This window comes from Nomascus leucogenys, chromosome 15 (genome assembly GCF_006542625.1).
Source record: "Nomascus leucogenys isolate Asia chromosome 15, Asia_NLE_v1, whole genome shotgun sequence".
In the NCBI taxonomy this organism is placed as follows: domain Eukaryota; kingdom Metazoa; phylum Chordata; class Mammalia; order Primates; family Hylobatidae; genus Nomascus; species Nomascus leucogenys.
Window position 1 is genome coordinate 41492833 of NC_044395.1, and position 26605 is coordinate 41519437.

The following is a 26605-nucleotide window of genomic DNA, read 5'->3' on the forward strand; positions in this document are numbered from 1 at the left end:
TAAAACACTTAGAAAACAATGCCTGGCACATAGTAAATGTTCAGTAAAGATTAGGTGTTATTATTATTAAACTAATCTGATCTTCAAAATAACCCTAATACGCTGGATACTATCCACAGATGAGGAGACTAAGATTTAAAAGTTCAATTATTCGTCTAATTATTTACTTTTTAAATCAGAATAAATTGCTAGAAAGTGATGTCTTTAGATTTTGGACTCAAATCCAGATTTTCTTGACTTAAAAACCCCCACTATTTCAATGAAAGTCATATAGCATGGAATTTGTTTGTGCTAAAACATAGGTTAGAAAATGAGACTGAAAACAATAACATTGAGATTTTGAATTTTGGTTTGTTGACTAAGCAGATGAATAATAAAACATATAACAAACCAATTTATCCTAAAGTTTTGCAAAAAGGGACCTAAAGGTATGGGCTGTTTGGGATTAAATAAATATCTTTCATGAAACTGGGGTTTAGATGTAATAAAATCATCAAAGAGGCTGGGCGCAGTGGCTCACGCCTGTAATCCCAGCACTTTGAGAGGCTGAGGCGGGCGGATCACAAGGTCAGGAGATCGAGACCATCTCGGCTAACATGGTGAAACTCCGTCGCTACTAAAAATACAAAAAAATTAGCCTGGCCTGACGGCAGGCGCCTGTAGTCCCAGCTACTCAGGAGGCTGAGGCAGGAGAATGGCATGAACCCAGGAGGCGGAGCTTGCAGTGAGCCAAGATCGCGCTACTGCACTCCAGCCTGGGCAACAGAGAGAGACTCCATCTCTAAATAAATAATTAAATAAATAATTAAATAATTAAATAAATCATCAAAGACCATCAAAATGAAAATCCCTTCAATTTGAAATTATTTATTTTTACTAATGGTTCAAATTCTCCACAGGTGTTGATTAGCCCTTTTCAAAGCCTTCATAGTTTAATTTAACAGAGTTAAAAAAAATTTCACATTATTTTTCTCTGATCTTATCCAAAGACTATCTAATTTACAGACTTGTTTCTTATTATACAAACATTTTCAAAGCTATGCATACAAATAGCAATAAAAGTTAAGTGAGGCATCTGTAAATGAGTACACAAAAACAAATACAACATGTTTTCCACTTTTGCTTATCTTGAGAAATATCTTTTTTTTTTACTCATTCTCTCAAACTATAATTACCATGGAAACAGAACAGCAAATTAAACTGAAATAACATGGTTTATGATGTGCACAATAAGATGAAACATCTCACAATTCAAGTAGAATTATAACATTTGCATAGTACATCTGCATATAATCTTTAGCTGAACCTTTTGAGTGAGGTTACTATCTATACTTCAAAGCAAGGTGAAAAAAAATTAGTAGCGATTCAAGAAGTATATATCTCTCTGTTATCTCACAGAGATTTTAGGCAAAGTATTATTTGTGCTAAATTATCTAAATAATTATCTTAATTATCCATTTTGCTTTGGATGTACAGATATAGTTTTATGGTGTTAATTACTAACATTTATATAGGGACATTCTTTTTAGTGTAAGATCAATAAAATGTAGAGACGACATTATGAAGTAAAGTACTTTTGTTTTAAATCATCTGACAAGTTCTTCAAGAATACAGCTATTCAAATACTTCATAAAACCACCTTGCATAAAGTGCTATGCATATCAATTTAAAAGCTACTTTAAAAATGACTTCGGAAGGCTTTTAATATCCTCTCACAAGCGGATCTGTTCAATGATCTTTTCCACAGGCCTATTCCAAGGCTGCTGCGTGGTTTCACCAGGATAGCAGGCCCCCGTTGCTTTGCTGCAGAGCAGAACTCTGTCCACTTGAGACTTGAGTCAACGCTTCACAATTTTCAGCTTTGTTGGACATGTACATCCAGTCCTGTCCCTCCATTAATATTCCCCTTGGCCATAGGATAATGTCCTTAGCATGGAGCAAGATTCCCTCTTTACCTTTTTCCAGCCTCATCTTCCAACACTCCACTAAACTCCCTATTCCATGAACTGCTCATTGTTTCCTGTACTAGAACTGTCAACCTATGTTTTGCTCCTTATTGAGCAAAACCACAGTACAAACATTCTCAGATTTAGGCTTCTAGATGTCTATTCATTCCTTGACAAGAGATCTTGTGAGTGGTTATTACAAACCTGCTGACTGTGGTTTTTTAGTATTAGAAACTCTTAATTTATTAGCTAAACTCGAAGCCATTTTAATGATTAATGTTTGACTGCTAAAATCTGTCTAGTACATGATACAACTTTTAAAACCATAAATTCATTTTTAAGTATGTGTCTTATATAGAGATAAAACTCCATTTATTACAAAATTGATTTGTCATTAAAATTAGTTACATATTAATAGCTCTACATACCACTACTCCAAATTAGCTTGTAAATTATCCTGAAACTTCAAAACTCTAACTTTTAAAAACAATATTTAAAACATCCACACCAAATTCAATCACCTCTCACTCATATTTTTTAAGAAAGTGCTAAGTAGCTGTCTTATTGGAAAGCAAATGCTTTTGAATATCCTAAAATGCTTCACATTTTAAGTGAATGAGCATTAAAAATGTATCACTTTGAACAGGAGTGAAAAACCACAAAACCGAGTTGCTTCAGAGTGAATAAAAGGTTAAGAATGTATTATACAAATCTTCCTCAGTTAAAAGTAAGAATTGCCTTAAAATTAGACTATGGATCTTAACATTTTGTGGAACATTTTCTTCATATACTTTTATCTAAAAGCTTTTTCCTTCCTCAAACACTTTAACAAGACCTTACTGCATTAGCCATTGATATGTAAAGATACTTTGTATGTTTTTGATTAATTTATGCCTAACAAATATACATATATAGTTTCTTACTATTTCACTTCACTGAGCTGTGTTGTGAGGGAAAAAAAGATGATTTCATTTTTCAGTTGCTAACATTAACAGAGAGATATCTGCTTTGCAGCTCTTCACTGGTGAGTTCACAGTGTCCTTGCATCTCAACAACTCTTCCCCATAGTAGGTTTTACATGGTAATAATTTATTCAGAACATTTGAAATACTGTTTCTTTTAAAAAACAGGTCACTGGAGAACACTGAAATCAGACAAGGCATTAAAACAAATTTAATGAAACTTTCAACAAATGAAACTGGCAGGACACAAGGCTTTGCAGCAGGAATAGCAGCCTAAACTGCTTATTAAGATAATCTCCTGCTGAGCATTTTACCTCTTATGTTGCTTTTTGTGTCCCCTACTGTCTTGTTTTTGTTAGATACTTTTAACACATTCTGTACTGGCTGACAAAGAGAAAAAAGGGGGCAACCCAAACAATAAAAATACTTTCTAAAAATAATAAAAGGCAGAATAACTGTCTTTTTGTTTAAATAACAACACCTGGTATCTCCATCTAACGCTTTCAAAGTTATTCCCAACTAGCACAAATAGGAAATAGTGTTCTGTACCCAATGGGTGCTCAATACAGATCAGTGACTAACATACGCAGATGACCCTTTATAGTGTCTTCACGGGCTTGCTTTTCTCTCGCAATGAGGCAACTATATACAGTACATGGGAGTCGTAATTTGACCAATGGAGAATGAATCCATAAGTACTCTGTAAAGCTTATTTGTTCCATATTAGAACATATATTCTTACACCAAAATCAAGATTACACTCCTTTGGACAGATCTTCACATGGACACATTCACCAGAGAACTGGTCCATGGCCGTGCCCAGTGACCTCTTTCATCCTTCCTACACTGCTTTTATCCTGCTGCTGCTGCCACTACCAACACCCCACCACAGCACCCCACCATGATGCTTTTTAGGGGTGGCAGTCAGTCCTCCTTCATTTGCTTCTTTACCTGAAAAGAGGTTATTAATTTGGTACTTTTGAATGGTTACTGTTTCCTGCATGGGGCTACAATATATCCTTCTAATATACACATAGCTGAGGTGCTGAAAGTAGGAGGGGGCTGTACTATACCCATAAGAATGCTGAACATCTGTTTTATGTTGAACATTTTTTTTAATATATCCCATGGACTTATGGATTTATCTACCTGTAGAGCTGAGTATGCTTACTTAAAAAGATGAGTCTGGCACCACCTCTCCCCCACAGAACTATCTTTGAGGCTATGTCAGATTCAGCCATCTGTCTATTTGCCCAAATATACTTTTTATGTACTGTAAGTTGTGGGAGAAATATTAATATTATTATAAATACTAACAATTTTGTTAGTAATAATTGTTAACATTTATGGAAGTATAAGTTGTATACGGTTTTTCTCCTATAATCCTCATGAAAATCTTACAATTATTAACCTTGTTTGTCAGATAGAAAATCGAGGGTGACAAAGGTTAAGAAAATTTTCCAGGGCTGTAAATATTAATTCTGTTATATAACAACAAAATATAAGGTTTTTCATGCTAACTATTATGAGCTTATGAGCAAATGTTGCAATGAAGTTGGGTCTGGACCTACTAATCCACCATTTCTTGGCAGTATGAAATGAAATAATAAATTGATATCGAATATGTCTGGGGAGTGCTGCATACCATATCCCTTGTTGGACACTCACAGTGTAAGTTAACATATTAATGGCTCTGAGAAATATTGTATAAAAGAAATTTGTGTATTTCGTTCAGCATTTTCCAAGTTTGGGAAAACAGTAAAAGGCTTTCAGAGACTGTTATGACTCCATAAATCTTGTATTAAAATTGAATAAATTAGCCTATTTTTATGCTTGATAGATTTTAATTTTGAATAAGACCTTTTACAGAGTATGGGAATAATGTGGACAGCAGATAATGATTTTCCATACACTTCTCTTCATTTGGAGAAAACCTCTTATACATCCATAGATTCCTTCTCTACAAAATGACCAATAATTTGTTGCCACTGCTAGAATGTCAATAGAAAGTGTATCTATTGACTGGGTGCGGTGGCTCACGCCTGTAATCCCAGCACTTTGGGAGGCTGAGGTGGGTGGATCACTTGTGGTCAGGAGTTCGAGACCAGCCTGGCCAACATAGTGAAACATTGTCTCTACTAAAAATACGAAAATTATCTGGGTGTAGTGGTGGGGGCCTGTAGTCCCAGTTACTTGGGAGGCTGAGGCATGAGAATCACTTGAACCCGGGAGGCAGAGGTTGGAGTGAGCGGAGATCACACCACTGCACTCCAGCCTGGGCGACAGAGCGAGACTCCATCTCAAAACAAACAAACAAATCCCAAAAAACAAAAACAACAAAAAAAGAAAGTGTATCTATTATTGAAGGTAGGTGAGAAGTGACATGTTCCTATATTTTCTATTTTGTTTGAACAATATACCTATTAAAATCTAGTTTTCTCTGTTCCCATGACATCAAAAGTAAAATTACTTATCTGTATGTTTTGTATACCACCTCAGTTTCCAAAAAGATCTGAGATGACTAACAAACTAAAATCCACTGTAACACTCCACGCATTTCAAATCGACACAATTTCTTATAAAGCAATGTATCTAGCCTACTGCATTATCATTATAAAATAAATTTTAAACCACAGAAGGGAAAGCGTATAAAGTTATGATTTGAATTCTTTAAAAATAAATTTTAATTACATGTTTTTAAACTTATGCCCTTATATAATGGAGCCAGCATACCTCTCTTCATTTTTTTCCACTTTTATTTGGCTTTGATAGGCATATCTTCCTGTTTCTTCATAGGTGTTTTGATTAGTCCAGGTTGATTTTCCATTGACATGAAGTTTTGCAAGATCATTTCGGAGCCTTTCATTCTCATATTGCAGTTTATTAATAGATGTATGCCTTGAATGTTCCCTGTTAGTGAAGTCCATACTCTAGAGAATAAAATAAACTATCATTGAATAAACTGCCCCTTATAAGTAATGCATATTTTCTGTGTGTTTGGAGACGTGTGCTGGAAAGGCCCTTTCATTTGACTGAGTGATGTGGCTGTACTCTTGCTCACTTTCTAAAAGCTCCTTTCCACCCCCTCACCTCCTCACAACAAGCAGATACCCAGGGGTAGCTGTTGCGGAACACATTTGCAATGATGTATGTATTGTATCATCCCCACTGTTGGATGGTGCAATACATACAATATTGCTCATGCTCCAAAACAGAAAAGGTTTACTCTATGCATTATTGTTCTCTGTATCTATTTAGGTTGCTGCAAAAGTAATTGCGGTTTTTGCCCTTACTTTCAATGGCAAAACTGCAATTACTTTTGCACCAACCTAACAGAACAAATTAGCCAGATTTCAAGTTTTTTTGTGTTCATAGTATATACCTTCTAGTGTTGATTAATAATGGAACTAGAAATAATGTGCATTTAAATTTTAAAAGAATTTTTTTCTGATTAAAATAAGATGGGCATGTATTAATATATGGGCACATAAAATCATATATATGTCATTATAGAAAATATAAGGTATTAAGAACAAAATAAATATTCCATACTACCAACACTCAGTGATAACTGCTATTAACATTTATATCTTTCTAGTCTTTTTCCTACCAATAGAAAATACAATATCAACATAAAATATCAATATAATTATAATGTATGGCTACTTAGAAAATTATAATTAATATACAATCGTGTTGTTTAATTATGGGGATACATTCTGACAAATGCGACATCAGCTGATTTCATCATGTGATCATACAATGTGCCTACACAAACCTAGATGGTATAGCCTACTACACACCTAGGCTGTAAGGTAAAGCCTATTGTTTCTAGGCTACAAACCTGTATAAGTATTTGTGTATCTGAACATACATAAACATAGAAATATTATAATCTTTTGGGACCACTGTCCTAATATGCAGTCCATTGTTGACTAAAACATTGCTATGCAGTACAAGACTGTATAAATATCAATAGGAAATATAGTCAGTATAAAATATAACATATGCATACTTACAACATTGTAACTATAGTTACAAAACTGTAATGTATAAAATGCAGTGAAGTTTTGGAAACTATTTTCCCTTTAACATTGTATATTCGTAAAAAGTAAGATTTTTAATGACTGCATCGGTAGAGGTACAAATAAATTTATTTAGCCATTCTTCTATTGTTGAATTTAGTTTTTTTTTTTTTTTTCAAAATAATTAACACTGTGTTGATTTCCTTACATACAAATCTTGGTCTATATTTCTTTAGCCAGAGTCCAAGGAGTGGGACCACTGGGTTAAATTGTGTGAATGTTGTTGAAGACCTTGATTAAAAAATGTCCAGCCCCCTCCCCTATAAATCTTATAAATTTCAATCTCATAAATTCCCACCACTAATGTATTAAGGAGTCTGTCTTACTACACTCGCAACCATTCAATATTACCATTTCGTTAAATGTGCCAACTTCATAGATAAAAATAGTAACTTTTATTTAGCTATTAGTGAAGTAGACTATATATGTTTCCTGGCAAATTTTACTCTATCTTTTGTCAATTGTCTATTTGTGTCCTTAGCTTATTTTCTCATTAGGGTGTCTGTGCTATTTGTGTCCTTAGCTTATTTTCTCATTAGGATGTCTGTGTTTTTCTTACTAATTTGAAGGAAGCTTTTTTACATTAGGTGTACTAATCCTAAGTTACTGTTTCTTAAGTTAGTTGAAAATATGTTTTCCATGTGATTTTAAGTTTTAATTTTAGTGTGTGATATATTTTATACAGAAAGTTTTTTAAAATTTTTATTTAATGAAATCTGTCAGTCTTTTTCCCCTGTGACTTATTCCTTGCTTTTATATTTTTCTTTTCATCCTAAAAGCTAATAAATATTCACTTGTATTTTCTATTTGTTTTATAATTTCATTATTTTATATTTAATTATTTAGTTATTTGGTATTAATTTTGTACAAAATGAGAAAAGACTTAAAATTAATCATTACTGGAATTGTTCTAGTCACATATTGATGAAAACATCTATTCTCCACTGTTGGATGATTCAGCAAATTATATACTAAATTAATATAGACTGCGGTCTGATTCCAGATCATTCCATCTTACTGATCTTACAGTTGAGATTGTGCCAGTTCTACATAATTCTGAGTAATGTATCTTCCTTATGAACTTTCACTACCTGGTAGGAGACACTCAATTTTAGTGTGTCCTCAGAATAGAATATGAAGCATGTCTAAATTACAAAATGAGAGGTTTAGAGTAAGAATAAAGATTGCTGAGGCCATTTCAATTAAACATAAGTTTCCTAGGGAGTATCTAAACTTGTCACAAAATTTTAAAAAATAGGATATATTCTCACAATAAAAACTCATGAAAAATGCTCTAAATGATTTTACACAGTTCTTTCTACTCCTCAGATTCGAATATGCATGAGTTGTGTAGCTGCTGTTTAAACAATAGTTCTATGTTTTCAAAAGGGTAATATTTTAGCATACAAAAATAACCTGAGTAAAACATCTTTTTCGAAGCTCCAAATATCTATGGTTCAAAGTCTATAAAACAATAAATCATTACAGCTTAGAATTAAGTTCCTAAGCTTAAAGCTTTGAGTGCCTTTCATAAAGCATCCCATAAAATCATCCTAAGTTTTGTAAAATTTTTGACTACTTGCACATTGAAAATTATTTACATACTATCATATTAGTATCAACAGTAATAAATAAGTGCAGAAATACATACATATTAGGTATTAAAATGTTTACATATTTCATTTTTTGCTTCAAAGGCCGAATCTGCTTACTACATTTTCCGCTTACTACCTATTATGGAGGTTTTGTAAATATGTAGCAAAGTCTCATTTTTGAATGGAAGAAAATGCTTCAGGAGGGCAAACTTTTCCACAAATCAATACAGGGAAGCTTATATGCTTCTAAAGCTACTGACCAAGGTGCTCTTTGAAAAAGGAAGGCCATTGAAGGTGTTTCTCTGCTTATTAAGCTCTGCCTTTAGGATTTCTCAACATTTATTCTTTTTGAGAGGCATAAATGCAGATAAAAGAGCAATCTGTAGTCTCTTGTTTAGAAGAGGAAGGAGTGCTTATTCTAAAATTAGAGTAGATTTGTGATAAAAATAAAGGAGGCAGGGCCTTATAAATTTTTTCCCTCCATAAGGAAAAATAATCATATGGGCAGACCTGGTTGTAAAGGGATGAGAATAAGACTCAAAATTTGACTCTTAATAAGATATCTACCAGTCAAATTATAGAATTCTTGATGGTTGGCTGCTCAGTTAAAATTTGGTTTAAGCTTTTCCTATAAAATTAGATTTAATCTGTGATTATTTTTGATCCAATGTTGGTTTAAAGTAATTAAGAATGATAATAATGACTTTTAAAACCCTGCAATTTCCTAAATGTGCCATAATTAAATAAGTGTTGTGAGCATGAACTAAAAGAATTACACAGGTAATGTATTGGCATGTTTTACATTTAAGAGTGCATTTTCCTTTACAAAACCCTTTTCTGGGACCCTCCCATTTAATGTTCTTCTTAAATGCATTTCTAATGATTTCAGGAATATATCCACCCCCACCTCTTGTGTTTCTGATGGATTCTTTTTACGCATTTACTCAATTTTTGTTTCTTTCAAAATTTTAGAGTTTGATAGTTTTAATCCATTTCTTTATTCTTGAAATGGCAAAACCTCCTGGTGCTCATTTACTTCAATAGATTAGGATGAGGCTGGCTTAATTACTGAAGTGTCTAAATAATATTTTGCATGTATGGTTTTTCTTTTTACTTATGTATATTTAACAGTAACAATTAGGCTAAAAAAGCATTTTGACAGAAAGACTGGCTTTAATGATGTTTTGTAGTTGGTATGTTAATTTTCAGTACGTAAATGGATGTTTTAATCATTGTAAAGGTGCTAATTTTTTATGTTACTATTTTATTTAGAAAACTTTACAGATAGTGAAAAACAAATTAGTCCTCTTAAAAATTACCACAGATTCTGAGTTCTAATTAAATCTGACTTTATTACAACTTTCTTAAATAAAAGAATTAATAATACAATTGTAGGACTAAGTAAATATGGCATTAAAAAACCTACAACGATAAGCTTGATTATTTGTTAGCTGCCTAAGAGCAGAATAAGAGAAAACCCTTCACTTTTCTCCACTATTCTACGTTCCTCACTGAGACCCAGGAAACCTTAGATACCAGGTAGTTAGTCCCATCAGTACATTCCCCAAATGGGAGCTGCATAACCCCATGCATTCCTAGAAATGGGTGGCTGCCTGTGGCAAACTTTCATTCTCTAAGTGGAAATGAGCAAGGAGCTTCATAGGTAGTCAAGCAGAAAGATCCTCAAAGCTATAATTGGTTAGAAATAACCAACCTGAAGATCAGTAATTTCCCTGTAGAAAGGAAAAAGTTATTATTTTAATATTTTCCAAATAGCACATATTTTAGAAGACAAAAATAATGATGTAAATATCTTGTTTCTGTTGCCTGACATAAAATTTCAGCACCAATTATTTAATTTTATATTTATGCATTCCAATTATTTCAGAAAGAATTAACTAATTATGGATTTTTTCCTAATTATGAAATTTTAATATATAATAGATGTAAGTTTTCTTCAAGAAATTTTCTTCATTAAGAAAGGATAACCAAATAAAACAGCAGAAAGAGAAAATTAACTGATGAAACTAAAAATAATAAAACTAAGAAAAATATATGAAAAGAATAATAAATCCAAATATTTTTAAATACTAATAAAATAAATCACTTGTGAGTCAGAGTTAAAACAAAAAATAGAGAGCATGCTAAACTATACAAGCTTAGGAATAAGAAAGGAATTATAAACAGAATATAGAAGAGATAAAAAGAACTGTAGGACATTACTACCTTTGGTAATAATAAAACAAGTTGAAATTGATTTCCTAGAAAAATACAAATTACCATAATAGCCTACGAAGTACTACTAAGAAGTAGTAGTGAAACTTGGATATACCAAGTACTCTAAAAGAGAGTGGAAAAATCATTGAAGATTTACCAGGTCCAGTTTCACAGCTAAATTCTTTCTAACCTTTAAAGAACTGATACTTCCAATATTACTTAAACTATTCTAAAGAACTCATAAAGTTCCCAATTTATATTATAAATACGGTATAACCTTAAAACAAGTAGAAAAAGAACCATATACAAATCTCATATATACACACAGATTTTAAATTCTTCTTTTATTGATCCACAATAGATGTATTTTCAGAGTACATAGGATAAATTAGCACATTTAAATAATTTGTAGAGATCAAATCAGTATACTTGAGGTATCATCACCTTAAATATTTGTCTTTTCTTTATGCTAGAAACAAAATTATTCTCTTTTGGCTATTTTGAAATGTATAATAGATCATACATATATCTATACATATATATTACCTAGCGTTGAACAATAGGTAATATTTCCAAACAGTATACTTGTACCTGTTAACCAACTTCTCTTCATTCTCCCTTCCTCCCTATCCTTCTTAGCCTCTGGTAACCACCAATTTACTTTCTATCTTCATGAGATCCACGTTTTCAGCTCCCACATAGGAGTGAGAACATGCAACATTTGTCTTTCTGTGCTTTGCTTATTTCACTTAACATAATGACCTCTAGCAGTTTCATCCCTTTGCTACAAATGACAGGATTTTATTTATTTTTTTTCTGGCTGAATAATATTCCATTGTGTATGTATACCACATTTCTTTATCCATTCATCCACTGATAAGCACTTAGGTTGATTCTACATTTTGACTATTGAAAATAATGCTGCAATAAACACAGGAGTGCAGGTATCTCTTTGATATATTGATTTGAATATATATCCAATATTGAATATATTTCTTTTGAATATATATCCAATAGTGGAATTGCTGGACCATATCATAGTTTTAGTTTTAGTTTTTTGAGGAAACTTTATACTGTTCTCCATAGGTGCTATACTAATTTACATTCCCACCAACAGTGTATGAGGGTTCCCCTTTGTCGAAATCCTTGCCAGCATCCATTATTGCCTGTCTTTTTAAATAAAAGTCATTTTAACTGGAATGTGATGATGTCTGATTGTGGTTTTGATTTGTGTTTCTCTGATGACTAGTGATGCTGAATTTTTTTTTCATATACCTGTTGGCCATTTGTATGTCTTCTTTTGAGAAATGTCTATTCAGATCTTTTGGCCATTATTAAATCAAATTATTTGTTTTATTACTATTGAGTTTTTTTGAGCTCTTTATATATTTTGGCTATTAATTCCTTGTCATATGGATAGTTTGCAAATATTTTCTTGCATTCTGTGGGTCATCTTTTCACTTTGTTGATTCTTTTCTTTGCTGTGCAGAAGCTTTTCAGCTTGATATTATCCCACTTACCTATTTTTCCTTTGATTGCCTGTATTTTTGAGATCTTACACAAACAAATCTTTGCTCATACTAAAGTCGTGGAGTATTTCTCTAATGTTTTCTTTTAGTAGTTTCATAGTTTCATGTCTTAGATTTAAGTCTTTAATCAATTTTTATTTGATTTTTGTTTGGTGAGAGAAAGGAGTCTAGTTTTATTCTTCTGCATGTAATCACCAGTTTTCCCAGCACCATTTATTGAAGAGGCTGTCCTTTCCCTATTGTATATTCTTGAAAATACACTATTTTCAATGTATCTAATTTTAGTCATTCTAGTGGGTGTGAAGTGGTATCTCATTGTGGTTATTGAAGAGTAATTGGCTCTAAGTGCATTGGTTTATGTCTGGGTTGTCTATGCTCTTCTATTGTTCTATGTGTCTGTTTTTATGCCAGTACCATGTTGATTTGGTTACTATAGCTTTGTAGTATATTTTGAAGTCAGGTAGTATACTGTCTCCATCTTTGTTCTTTCTACTTAGGATTGCTTTGGCTATTCAGGGTCTTTTGTGTTTGCATATAAATTTTAGAATAGTTTTTTTTCTATTTCTTTGAAGAATGTCATTGGCATCTTGATAGGGATCACACTGAATCTGTAAATTGCTGTGAGTAGTATTGTCATTTTAATAATATTAACTCTTCCAATACATGAGAATGCAATATCTTTCCATTTTTTTATCCTCTTCAATTTCTTTCATCAGAGATATATAGTTTTCCTTGTATATATCTTTCACTTCTTTGGTTAAATTGATTCTTAGGTATTTCATATTCTCTGTAGTTATTGTAAATGAGATTGCTTTCTTGATTTCTTTTTCAGATTATTCACTATTGACATATAAAAATGCTACTTGTTTTGGTATGTTTTTATATCCTGAAACTTTACTGAATTTATCAGTTCTAACAGTTTTTTGATGGAGTCTTTAGGGTTTTCTAAGCATAAGATCATATCGTCTGTGAACAGGGCTCATTTGACTTCTTCCTTTCCAATCTGGATGCCCTTTTGTGTCTTTCTCTTGCCTAATTGCTCTGGCCAGGACTTCGAGTATTATGTTGAATAAAAGTGGTGAAAGTGGACATCCTTATTTTGTTCCAGATATTGGAGGAAAGGCTTTCAATTCTTCCCCATTTAGTATGATGTTAGCTGTAAGTTTGTCATATATAGCCTTTATTTGCATATTTGTTTTTGGTATTCTGTGGGGGGAATGAAGCCAGCTTGCTTTTATGCCACCATTTTGAAACTGGAAGTCTGCACATCTTCATTTCTAAATAAAATATTACCACACAGAATCTGAGAGTATGTAAAAATTCCTAAAATATTGCTATTATAAGTTTAGTTGTGCCACTCCCAAAAAGACATGTTGAAATCCTAACCCTCGGTACCTCAGAATGTGACCTTATTTGAAAATAGGGTCTTTATAGCATAAAAATGAGGTCACTAGGGTGGGCCCCAATCCAATAGGACTAACATCCTATAAAATGGAAAAATTTGGGCACAGAAACAGACACACAAGGAGAGACGATGATGGGAAGAAGCACAGGAAGAAGATGCCCATGTGCAGACAGAGGTACAAGGAGAAATCCATACGAAGACAGAGGATTGGGCTGATGTATCTACAAGTCAAGGAATGCCAACAATTGTTGGCAAACCACCAGAATTCAGGAAGAGGCAATGAAACATTCTCTTCTACAGGTTTCAGAGGGAGCATAGCCCTGCTGACACCTTGAATTTGGACTTCAAGCCTCTAGAACTGTAAGACAATAAATTTCTGTTGTTTCAAGCCAGCCAGCTTTTGGTACTTTGTTACAGCAGCCCTATCAAACTAAGACAATGACTAGAAAGGTTTATTCCAAAAACTCAAAGGTGGATCAATATTGGGGAATCTGTTAACCATAGTCTATTACACATCAATAAATTAAAAAACAAAACCCACATAATGTCATATTTCCTAAAAAGGCATTTGATAAAACCAGCAGCAATTCTTAATAACAACTCTAAGTAAAATAGAAAAAGATATAACTAAGACCATAAATTAAGAACAAATATACGAAACAGGAAAACTCTAAAACCACATCACTTAAAATAAAAAACTAGAAAACTTTCCATCAAGCACTATAATTATTTAACATTTTCTTGGAGTTTTTAGCAAATGGTATATGATCAAAAAGAAAAAAACCTACTATGAGCAGTGGAAAAGAGATAAGACTATCTATTTTTGTTGATATGATTTTGTATCTCAGAAAAGTCTAAGAAACCTCTAGTAAAAAGCCTACTTAAATTAATAAGATAATTTGTATTTTTTCTATATTAAAAATAAATTCCAAGATATCGAAAAAGGAAAATATTTTATTTGTAACAGTACTAAAAATTGCAAAACACTTGGGAATAAATTTTGTTATTTATTTTATTTTTTATTTTTTTATTTTAACAGCAAACTCATCCTTAAAAAACACCTAGGAATACATTTTAAAAGAAAAGGACATAACCTATACAAAGAAAATGGTAAGATCTTTTTGAAAAACATAAAATACAAAGAAATGGAAAGCCATTCTTGGATGGAAAAATTTACTATAATGAAAATGCCAAATCAAAGTTAATCTATAAACTTACTTCAATTCCAAATACAATCCAACAGGAAATTACCAGGAGAAACTAAATAAATTGAGCTTAATGTTTACATAAAAATTTAAATTTGGTTTCCATTTTATATCCTATGCAAAATAAATGGATTAAAGACTTGGATGAAAGACAAAATAATCTTTGAAAAAAAACTGAAGCTATATATATTTAGAAGGCAGAACCCTGTTAGTCAAGGAAGGAAACTCAGAAGCTATAAACGAAGAGATCAAGTAGAAGTTTAAAGCATTTTGCATGGCCAAAAAAAGTCATAAACAAAGTTACAGACAACAGAGTTGGAAAAGCATTGTTAAAAATTGACATGAGGGTGGATGCAGTGGCTCACACCTGTAATCCCAGCACTTTGGGAGGCCAAGGCTGGCGGATCACTTGAGGTCAGGAGTTCAAGACCAACCTGGCCAACATGGCTAAACCCCATCTCTACTAAAAATATATAAAAATTAGCTGGATATGGTGGCATGTGCCTGTAATCCCAGCTACTTGGGAGGCTGAGGCAGGAGAATTGCTTGAACCCAGGAGGCAGAGGCTGCAGTGAGCCAAGATCATGCTACTGCACTCCAGCCTGGGTGACAGAGTGAGACTCCATCTCAAAAAAAAAAAAAAAAAAATTGACATGAAAAAGACAAATAAGCCAAAAGAAAAATGGGCAAAGGACATATCTAATTCATATTGGTACACATTGTCAATAAATATACAAAAATATGTTCACCTGGTAGTCAGGGAAATGCAAATTAAAGAGCTACTGAGAAATTATAACCATCAGAATGACAAAAATTAAAAAGACCAATAACACCTATTGCCTATAAGAATGAAATTTTAAAAGGTACTCATACAAAGATGGTAGACATATGATTTAACAATAGCTATTAAAATTAAAACACACATATCCTTTGAATTAGCAATTTTACTGCTAGGAAGCTATTCCAAGGTGTAAGTATAAGGATTTTTCTTACAGCATTGTTCATTCAGGCAAAACTCTGGAAACAGAGTTGAATAAATTATCCCTGAAATAACTATAAAAATAGTTTAATAAATTTTGATACACACCATGGAATATTATCAAGCTATTATAAAAATAAAATAGGCTTAAATTAGTTACCTTGGAAAGATTCCAAGGGATACTGTTGAGTGAACAAAAACAAGACACAGAGAAGTATGTGTTATGATTCAACTTTAAAAAGATGATAAAATCCCCAAATAGGTACTATATGACTATATGTATATATATCTGAAAAAGTTTAAAATAATACATACCAAGTAGTTAACATATATCATCTAGAGGAGGGGGTATAATGCAGGTAGATGAGGGGAGGAAAGAGGGAGGAGTAAAGCAAGCAGCAACAACAAAATAACGCACTAAAATTGCCCTTATGTAAGTTATGATTAAATTTATAAAAAATTATGTATATCTTATATGAACATATATTTTTTCTAAGAAATTAGGGAAAATAAAAGGATGTTCATCTACTGATTTGTAGAGATGTTCATGGACTGTCAAAAGGCAGTTTTGGAATAATGTATATATTATACATTTATTTCTGTAAAAGAACATTCAACCCATCTCCTCCTTATGTGTGCATATGCAAGGAAAAAGTTACAGAATGCTACAACAAACACTAATTCGTTAGCACTGGATAGCTTTGGATTGGGATAGGGTTGTGGATCATTAGCTTCTTTATACATCTCTGTGTCTGCTATTTCTTAAAAACACAAAAAGGTGAACAAAATCAAACACCTAAAGGAGCCAGAATTAGGCAGGCTCAGTGGGGGCTGTGATGACCCAGAATATACACTTAAAAACGTTCAGATTGAAATGTAAAAAAAATACAAATACCATTTTGTGAGTGAAAAAAAGCACTCATGGAGGCAGGATCTGATTTAACTTTTTGTGTGTTCAGCATTTAGAAATAAAAATGTCATAGATGACACACAGTTTTTTTAATGTAACAAATAGGAAAATCACTTATGCCTTACTTTTTATCTATCTGTACTCCAATCACAGGATCCATTAACCATGCCCAAAGAAGAAGACAGAATGCTTCCAGAATGTTTCTACTCTTGATGCTAGAATATGGACCATTATGAGAACAAGTATATAATATCACAGAAATATAGTATCATAGCTTAAGGAGGGCCAATGGAGAATGTCTAATTCAACTCCCTCATTTTATAGCTAAGGAAACTGAGGCCTGATTAAGTAATTACCATATTCATTTCTTATCCTTTCCATTCCTCATATGGTAGAAAATTATTTTAGAATTTTCTCAGAACAAATAAATAATAAACAAGTTAACAATGATATTTCATTCATTCCGTAAATAAAAATTCTCATATAAAGATCATTTTCTATTGTTACATTAAACAATTGAAAGGAGATGCACAGCGCCTGTTTAAGTTCCTTTGTGTAAACCTATAAAGCCATTGGTTAAAACCAGTAGTCCTTATCCTCAATAATTCATTTATTTCTCCCTCTTTTAAATCAACCAACACTCACTGAACACTTACTTTATGCCTGAAGATGTGAGGTACTGGTGAAACAAACGCCAATAAGACATGGTTCTCTGCTTGCCATCCACTGGGAATGTGACAAGCAACAAAACAAGTCAGAACAAAATACGAACTAAATGTGGCATTCATTCTGACTAGGGGGGGCGGTTCAGGGGTGGCTTCATTGAGGGGAAGATTGGCACTTGAATCAGGCCATGGAGGATGTAGGATTTCAAAGGCAACAGCAAGAACAAAAGCAAGGAAATAGCATGCTTGGCATATTTGAGGGAAATCATCAGAATTGAGCCCAATCCAACCAAAGAACAAGGGAGAAAACCAGACATTCCAATGTTCTAGCTTGAGGATAAAAGTAACCTCAACTGAAGCGCAACATAATTTACCACCCTACTCCTTCACGTCTAACACACAGCAAGTGCTCAATAAATGATGTCTGGGTTAATCGTGACCAATTCAGTAATCTCTTTGTTCAATTTATTGAATGATGTCAGCATATTACCATGTATTGTCCGGGGTCTAAATCTCCCATCATTCCTTTTAGATGTGTGTTTTCAGTTCTGACAACTTTATATTTCATATCTGAGACCTGAAATTAGCAGATAAAAGGCAAATGTAAAATTCGTAATAAAAACTCATAATTCTATTAAAATTTTGTTTTGTGAATATAAATATTTTCTAAGTGTAATGAAGGGAAACACTTCTTCGGTATGATCAGTAACATTCAGGTATTCTTATTTAGTTTTCCTATCTTTGGCAGGCACCACTTTACGTCTTTTTCTGATCAATGCTAAACTACAAACATATACTTTCAATAATGATTCATTTACTTTTGTCCTCCAATCCCAAAATTCCATTTCTGGTTTCTATTTTCTATTGTATGCAAATTGTCACCAGAAAAAGCACATGTTAAAAACATGTTTGAGTAACTATCCATTAAATTTATTCAACACCTGATTAATTTTTACAATAGGCAATACATAACTTTCATGTTTAATTTTGTTCTGATATTTCTGCCAAAATTCCATCTTTTTTAGTGACTACTTAATTTTGTCTCTCAATTTATTTTATCTTTCCCTGATTTATTCTACTCGACAGGACTTGGATATGGTATCTGTCCTTTTATTTCTCTAGGACTCATTTTTGTATAAAACACCTGCCTTAAAAAGATTTAATTTTGTAAATTACTAATTGTATGCTCATTGACAAAACCTAGAAAATGTACAAAAATATAAAGGTGAAAATAAAAATTATTCATAATCCAACTACCCAGATCACTGTTAACACCTGTAAAATATCCCTCCCTATACAGGTACAACCAAAGTGATTATCCCATCTGTGCTGTTTTCCTGTGTACTGCAACAATAAATCACGAGTTAAGGCTTACAACTGGGCAAAGGCTAAATCTTTTCTGTTTTCATAATTCACATGATTTTAGTCATGTTATTTGCGAAGTGACTCTCATATGCCTAGAAAATTATTAAATGATGCTCTCAAAACCTTTAGATTTGGGGTAAAAAAGCAGATAAACCCTGTGCTCTCAATAGTAGGCCATCCATTTGATCATGAGTAAGGGATGGTGGGAATTTAAAAAATAAATAGACAGGCAGGAAGGAAAGGAAGGATGTAGAAGTTACTTGCAGTATTTTAACAGAAAAATGTTACAATTGCTGTTTTTCCCCACGCACCATGCTGTGCATTGACTGCATATTCAGTAAATATGAACAAATTTTCATGTTTCAACATACATTTGTAAAAAGCCTGAAAGAAATACATGAAATGTGGGGGAGGGGTATGAAGTGTTGAAGAAGAGCTGGAATAGAGACTTTTTTTAAAAAGATAAAAATGTTAATAGAAGAGAAATACAGAAAAAAAACTCCGAAAGATTTGATTAGCGTGTACTGTGGGAGGTTATCAGAATATAGGTTACAAGAAAATGGAAAGATGAGATTTAATGAAGTTGTCTTGCACTGTCATTTCCCTAGTCCTTTTTGTTGGTGACACTTTGTGTTATCTCTGAAAGGTTTTATGTAACACCACAAAGCATTTCTGTGAAGCTAGTCTCAGAAATAATACCAAGAAATGTAATGTTTTCATTAGTCAATAATGAAGGCTACTATTGGCACTGAGCAAGAATGTGCCCTAGACAAGTGCTATTCTGCCTACTTGCATACCTTTTGTTTTGCTAACATTTTTTCTTTTATTTCTAATTCCATTTTTAACTGTTTTTCCAGAAGGGCAGCTTTCTTCGTGACAGTTGCTATAGTGATCTCCTTCTGATGAAGCTCTTCTGTTAGGTCAGAGATTTCATTCCTCATTCTTTCCTGCTCAGAGTTATGGTACTCTTCCTCCTGTTGGAGCTGGCTTCTTATCTGCAGCAGATAGAGAATGGAAATATTATTGAATCCTTTTATGTATAGAATAGCTTAAAATTTTACTGGCCATGTTCAGTCCTCCTATTCTGAAACTTTGTCAGGGCCCACTTCACCCTCCTTTTCTGATCAATGCTAAATTAAAAACAGATACATATAATAATGACTCATTACCTTTTTTCCTTCCAATTCCAACATTTCATTTCTCACTTCTATTTTCTGTTGTATGCAAATCATCACCTATGACTGATACTACTTTGATAACCACTTTGAAAGGAAGGTGAAGAAAGTATTAACAAGCATTTTCATGCAGAAAAAAATTGGCTTTGAAATGGTTACGTGATTTGCTCAAAGTCATAAAGCTAATAATCTGCAAAGCTAGGACTGGAATCTAGGACTCTTGGCTTTAAATTCAGTGCTTTTTTAAAACTAAAATAGGCTGTACTGTTTGTAACTAAGCATTTGTTTCTCAGAATCACATTACAGTAAACTTCAAACAATGTCTTCATGAAAACTCATCACTTCCCTTAATTAAGCCTTCTATTTTCTGAATCTTGGCTAAGCTTCCATGTTAGAAACCTCTGGATTGTCTCTGACTCCTCTCCACCCTTGTCCTCCCAAACCTGGTCAGGCAATGAATTCTGTCCATTCTATTTATTTCAACCTCTTTTAAGTCTTGCCTCTGTCTCCACTCCTATAACTGCTTTCTTGGTCCAGCCTCTTAGCATCTTTCTAGAAACCACTTACTGTTTCTAATTCTTGAGACTTAAAGTACATAATCATCCATCTAAAAAAAATCATAGTCCATTGGGGAAACAGAAAAATAGACAATTACAACACAGTGTAGCAATTAGTGTCAGCAGTATGTAGTGGCAGTATGTTTAACCCAGCCTAGGGATGTCAGGATAGGATTCCCAGAGGAAGGGTCATCAGACCCAAAACTGAAGGATGAATGAATGCCAATTAGAAGATAGAGATGCTCTAGCCGGGCGTGGTGGCGTGTGTAGGAAGCTGAGGTGGGAAGGATGCCCAGAACCTGGGATGCAGAGGTTGCAGTACAGTGGGCTGAGATCACGCCACTGCACTCCAGCCTGGGCGACAGAGCAAGACCCTGTCTCAAAACCCTGTCTCAAAAAAAAATAAATAAATAAATAAAAAGGCATAGAAAAAATAGAACATAGAGATGCTCTACAAAGAGTAAAAACATTAGCCGGATGTGGTGACATGTGCATTCAGTCTCAGTTACTCAGGTGGAAGGGGCACTGGGGTGGGAGGATCCCTTAAGCCTAGGAGGTCTAGGCTGCAGTAGGCCCTGATTGCGCCACTGTATTCCAGCCTGAATGACACAGCAGGATCCTGTCTCAAAAAAAAAAAAAAAAAAAGAAGAAGAAGGAGGAGGAGAAGAAGGAGGAGGAGGAGGAGAAGAAGGAGGAGGAGGAGGAGGAGGAGAAAGAAATAGAAGGAGGAGGAGGAGGAGGGCTCGGAGGAGGAGGAAGAGGAGGAGGAGGTAGAGGAGGGAGGAGAAGGAGGAGGGCTCCCGGGCAAAGAGCTCAGTGAGTGAAAGCATGGCACACTCAGTGAACTAAAAGGAGTTTGGGGTAGCTAGGAGTTAGCTGCTCTCAGAAATGAGGCTGGAGAGTTAAGTAGAGGCTAGCCACAAAAGAAACATACGAATTTTCCCCAGGGCACTTTTTTAAAATGGATTTTTTTTTCATCTCACCTTTAAACATTTCAGTATATATCTTTAAAAGAACAAGGCTCTCTCTCTCTTTTTTTTAAATGTAGCCAGAATGTTATTACAATGTCTGTAAAAATTAAGAATTCCTTAATATCATCAAGTATCTAGGCAGTATTCAAATTCAAGCTTGTCTCAGAAATATAATAAATGTTAAGTTTAATTGAATTAGGATCTAAATATGATCCACTCATTGTGACTGGCTCATATATCTTTTGAAAGCCTCTCTTTTTGTGTTCTAAGTAGTTTACATGCATCATCTCATTTAATCCCCACAATGTCTCTCTATTTTGCAGACTACTCTATTTAGCAGATTAAAAAATTAAGGTGCATAACTTTTCACATCACATTTCTTGTGAAAGGCAGTCTAATTCCAGGACCTGTGAACTACTGTGCTCTGCAACCTCTGAGGGAAGGGTCCTGGAAGGTGTGGAAGGTGGTTCACATTTGGAAAAACCTGAGTTTTAGGGGTTGACACCTACAGACAGATTGGAAAAATCTGGGTTTTAGGGGAAGACACCTAGAGTGAGATTAGAAAAAGCTGTGTTTTAGGGGATGACGCTTAAGAGTGGGGTGACCTAACATGGAAAGTACACGTCCAGAGGCAAATGTGATCCACCATCAGGCTTTATGCCACCAACCCTTCCCTCATCTGATTCTATTCGTATTACCAACATATTTAGAGTTTCAGAGTTGGATATGACCTTAGAAATCACATGATCGAACCTCATCATTTAACAGATTTTTTTTTAAAAAAGACTCACAGGAACGAGAACGAGGCGGAGACTAAGAGACACGAGCACAAGTATCCTAACCCGGAGGACAATATTACAAGTCTCCTTTAATCTCTTCTGTCTCCAAGTTTTTACCTTCCAATTTATTTGATGAAATAACATGGTCAGTCTATAGTTTGTCCCAGTATGGATTTTGCTGATCGCATCCCTTTGGCATAGTTTAACATGTTCCACTGAAAATGGAACTTTTTTTTTTTTTTTGAGATGGAGTTTTGCTTTGTCGCCCAGGCTGGAGTGCAGTGGCACAATCTGGGTTCACTGCAACCTCCGTCTCCCGGGTTCAAGTGATTCTCCTGCCTCAGCCTCCCAAGTAGCTGGGACTACAGGTGAGCGTCACCATGCCTGGCTAATTTTTGTATTTTTAGTAGAGACGGGGTTTCACCATATTGGCCAAGATGGTCTCGAACTCCTGACCTCATGATTTGCCCACCTTGGCCTCCCAAAGTGCTGGGATTACAGGCGTGAGCCACCGCACCTGGCCAAAATGGAACTTTTAAAATGTAAAAAAATGAATATACTACTGTGAAAAAGGAGTAAACGATTTTTATTATTTTCACAATATTTAGATGTTAACACAACATACTATACTGCAAAGCTTCTTTCTTAATGAAAGAAGAAACTAATTTACCTGAACTCCAAATGACTTTTGGTTTATTGAAAATGTGAATGTTATCACAAAATAAACGGCTAAAACATTTCTAGACTGTAAAAAAGGAAAAGAAATAAAATACTTGCAAGATTCATAATATATATCCCTTGTTAGTTTTATTACAAGAGAATGAAAATGCTCTCCAGAAACACTTGGAAGTTTTTTTTTTTTTCTGAGACAGGGTCTTGCTCTGTTGCCCAGGCTGGAGTGCCATGGTGCAATCTCAGCTCACTGCAACCTCCGCCTCCCAAGTTCAAGCAATTCTCCTGCCTCAGCCTCCTGAGTAGCTGGGATTACAGGCGCCCGCCACCACGCCCACCTAATTTTTGTATTTTTAGTAGAGACGGGGTTTCACCATGTTGGTCAGGCTGGTCTCAAACTCCTGACCTGGTGATCTGCCCGCCTCAGCCTCCCAAAGTGCTGGGATTACAGGCGTGAGCCACCATGCCCGGCCAGTTGGAAGCTATTTATATAAAATTCATTTGTTACCTTTTTTTGCACAGCATTCTGGTATTTAGTGGCCTCCAAGAGCTTATAAGGAATTTTGTGCCTCATACTCTCTCCCACCTTGTCAAAACTGTGCAAAATCAGTAGATTCTTTATATTATTCAGTTTTATTGCTTTATCTAAATCTATGAGGTTAAGAATCATGTAACTACACTTTAGGTGGCTTTAACCAATCTTTTATCATTCACTGGGGACACCAGTAAAAAAGAGTTTTTTAAAGTTATATTTTTAAGTCAGCAAAATAAATTTTGTGAGATTATATGGCATTAAAGTGTTCAAAATATATGAAAAATGATCATTGATTCATAACACCTTTTCTCTACTTAACCTGTTAGTTCTCTGACAGTCAACTCTTTGGCAGACAGTACCTGTCTTTCATATTATTGTATTTCCTATAGAAATTAGCAGAATAGCTATAGTTCTCCTAGATACTCAATAAATGTTTGTTAAATTTGTACAAACAACTGAATTTATGACCCTATATATTTATGTGAAAATTTAGCCTTAATATTAACTAACTCATTCTCTAAGTATTTATTTTAATTTACTGTGTGTCAAGCACTATGCAGTGCACTAATTGATAATTCAAAGCCACACCCAAGTTTATTTAACTTTTAATTGTTTAGATTTTATAGCATTAAATATTCTGCCTGATCCTCAAACCTAAAGACCAGAGAAGTGGAGAGTAGCTGTGATAGATTCACAGAAAGAAGGCCATTACTGGATTGTACTAGAGGGAGGAGAAAATCATACTCTTTGTAGGACAGTAAAGAACCACAAGCTCTTTAAGGACAGTGCCCAGGACTTATTCATCCTTGTATTTCTAGCTCCAGCAGAGTTCCTGGCACATGTTAGGTGCTCAGTGAAAAAATGTGGGTGCAATAAATAACTATTGAGCCAATATTTACTAGATACTTCCTCTGAGCTAGATCCTATTTTAAGCACTTTAAGTGCATTATCTCATAGATTTTAACTTAGGGTAACAGTATGGATACTGGAGCCAGATTGCCTAGATTCAAATATGGCCTCTGCCACTTAATAGCTGTGTAATGTTGAAGGAAGTTACTTTTTCTTGGTGCCTTAGTTTCCTCAAATGTAAAAAGAGGGTAATATTAGGACCTACTTCATTAGATGGTTGTGAGGAATAAATGAAGTAGGATTTCTTAAGTCCCTAGAACAGTTCCTGGCACATGTTAACTGCTATTTAAGTAGCAGCTATTATTAACTCATTTAATCCTCATCACAAACTTATAAGGTAGGTACCAATTATTTCCACCTTAGAAATGAGGCTCCTCAGTATCTTGCACAGGAAACTTCTCCAAGCTTACGTGTGTGGTTGAGCACCAGAGTCTGTGCTCTCAACTTTCTTGCTATAAGCCACCTATCATGGAGCCTCCGGCCCTCCACCCTCTACGTTTCGTGGGCAGTCTCCCAGTAGCAGAGTGATAACTTAAGGTTTGTGTTTTTTGTAGTCTCACACAGAAAAATGTCAGAATTAGCAGCTTGGTAGATTATCACCTTACAAAAAAATACAGAAGGAAAACAAAGGGAGTGAGAAGAAAGATTTTTTTTAACTCCCTTTGTATGTAAAGAGTTCACATCTACCTGGAAGAATGGAACTCATTATTTTTCATACCTTGTTCAATTCTTTTTCATGATTTGGTTGATCCTGCATTACTGAAAACGGCTCTTTTATTTTCCTTTCTGGTTCTTTAATAGAAGGCAAATAAGATGATTCAAGTCTAAAAATTAAACAAAATAATGATTAAAATTAAGCTTAACTTGATAAATTGTTATGATTATACTGTTAATTTAGACCATTACAGGCTGCAGAGATAGATCATTACTTTGTTGGAAACATTTTTAGTTACAGAAATTGCAAGTTCTAATACATTCAGATCCCATAAGTATTTACATCTTTAAGTGCAAATGGTTTTAATGGAAGAAAGGAAGCAATTAATAAGGAATTTCAATTATACATTAAAAATTGGCAGAATACTGGGATTGCACATGTAGATAAGATTTTGGGATAAAAAGAAAAGACTGTTTCCTATAATAAAATAGCTTGGTAACACATTTAAGAAAAGGAAACACACCCAACTTGCTAATGTATTGTGGAAAGGAACTATGTCATAAGTCTAAGGGGAGCAACTGTTCTATAAAAGAGATAAAATATCATTAACTCTGACAGTCTAACCAGAGAGTACTCAAATACATCTATTCTTTGGCTGCTTAATTTATAAAGTGGAATTGCAACCACATATTAATATTAGAGGAGAAAAGCAGAAACTAGTATAAAGAGTATAATACCCATAGGAGGTTTGAAGATGTCTAAGCAGATAATGTTCACTTTCACATGAGACAAACCAGTGAAATAAAAATCACAAAAACACAAAAATAAACATAACCAGGTAGGGGAGGCAGCATGCTTTCTACTGGAAGTCAGGCTTGACTATTCTGGAGGGGTCTCTTGTTTTGAGGAACATATCCACTTGTGAGTACAATTTTAGGTTTCCAGATAACTTTTGAGAAGATTCCATACCTTCAGAAACTTCAACCACACAAATAAAAAACCCAAATCTGAGTAATGATATAGAAATTACTAATTTAAAGATTGAAAATAGAGGATCTATTATAAAAGGTGTAAGTTGGTAGTGATATCCCTGAGCTACATGTATCTAGACTAGATGGCTTTTTTGTGATTATCAAATATATATCTTAACTGTGGATAACAAAGTATATCAGAGCATAATATACTGCTGTAATGTTAACACTCAGGAAAAACCATCATTAGCATTTTTATGTGCGGTAAATATATTTTTCCCTGTGCATATATATGTGTAAAGAAATATATACTTCCCATACAATTGGAATATACTATACACATTATTTTTCAGTGTCCCTTTGTTTCCCACTTAGTAATATATTGTGAGCATTTTCCATTTTATCAAATATTCTCCTAAAATATTATTTCAGGATCAGTCTTAAGTTTTCATTATTTCCTATAATTTGAAATGAGTGCAAAAATTTCGTATTTTTCAATTCTTCCTAAGCAATGTCAG

At 33.9% G+C, this 26605-nt stretch overlaps 1 protein-coding gene across 1 annotated transcript in view; it reads right to left on the reverse strand.

The window, feature by feature from the left end:
* The window catches only part of DEUP1 (deuterosome assembly protein 1), a 115905-nt gene that overhangs the window by 12219 nt on the left and 77081 nt on the right, over positions 1–26605 (reverse strand). Inside the window, exons 9-12 of the mRNA XM_003252989.4 lie at positions 25180–25285; positions 19661–19858; positions 17989–18075; positions 5642–5838 (exon numbers count right to left, since the gene is read on the reverse strand). Coding sequence (XP_003253037.1) covers positions 5642–5838; positions 17989–18075; positions 19661–19858; positions 25180–25285 — 588 coding nt within the window. The remainder of the gene's footprint in view (positions 1–5641; positions 5839–17988; positions 18076–19660; positions 19859–25179; positions 25286–26605) is intronic.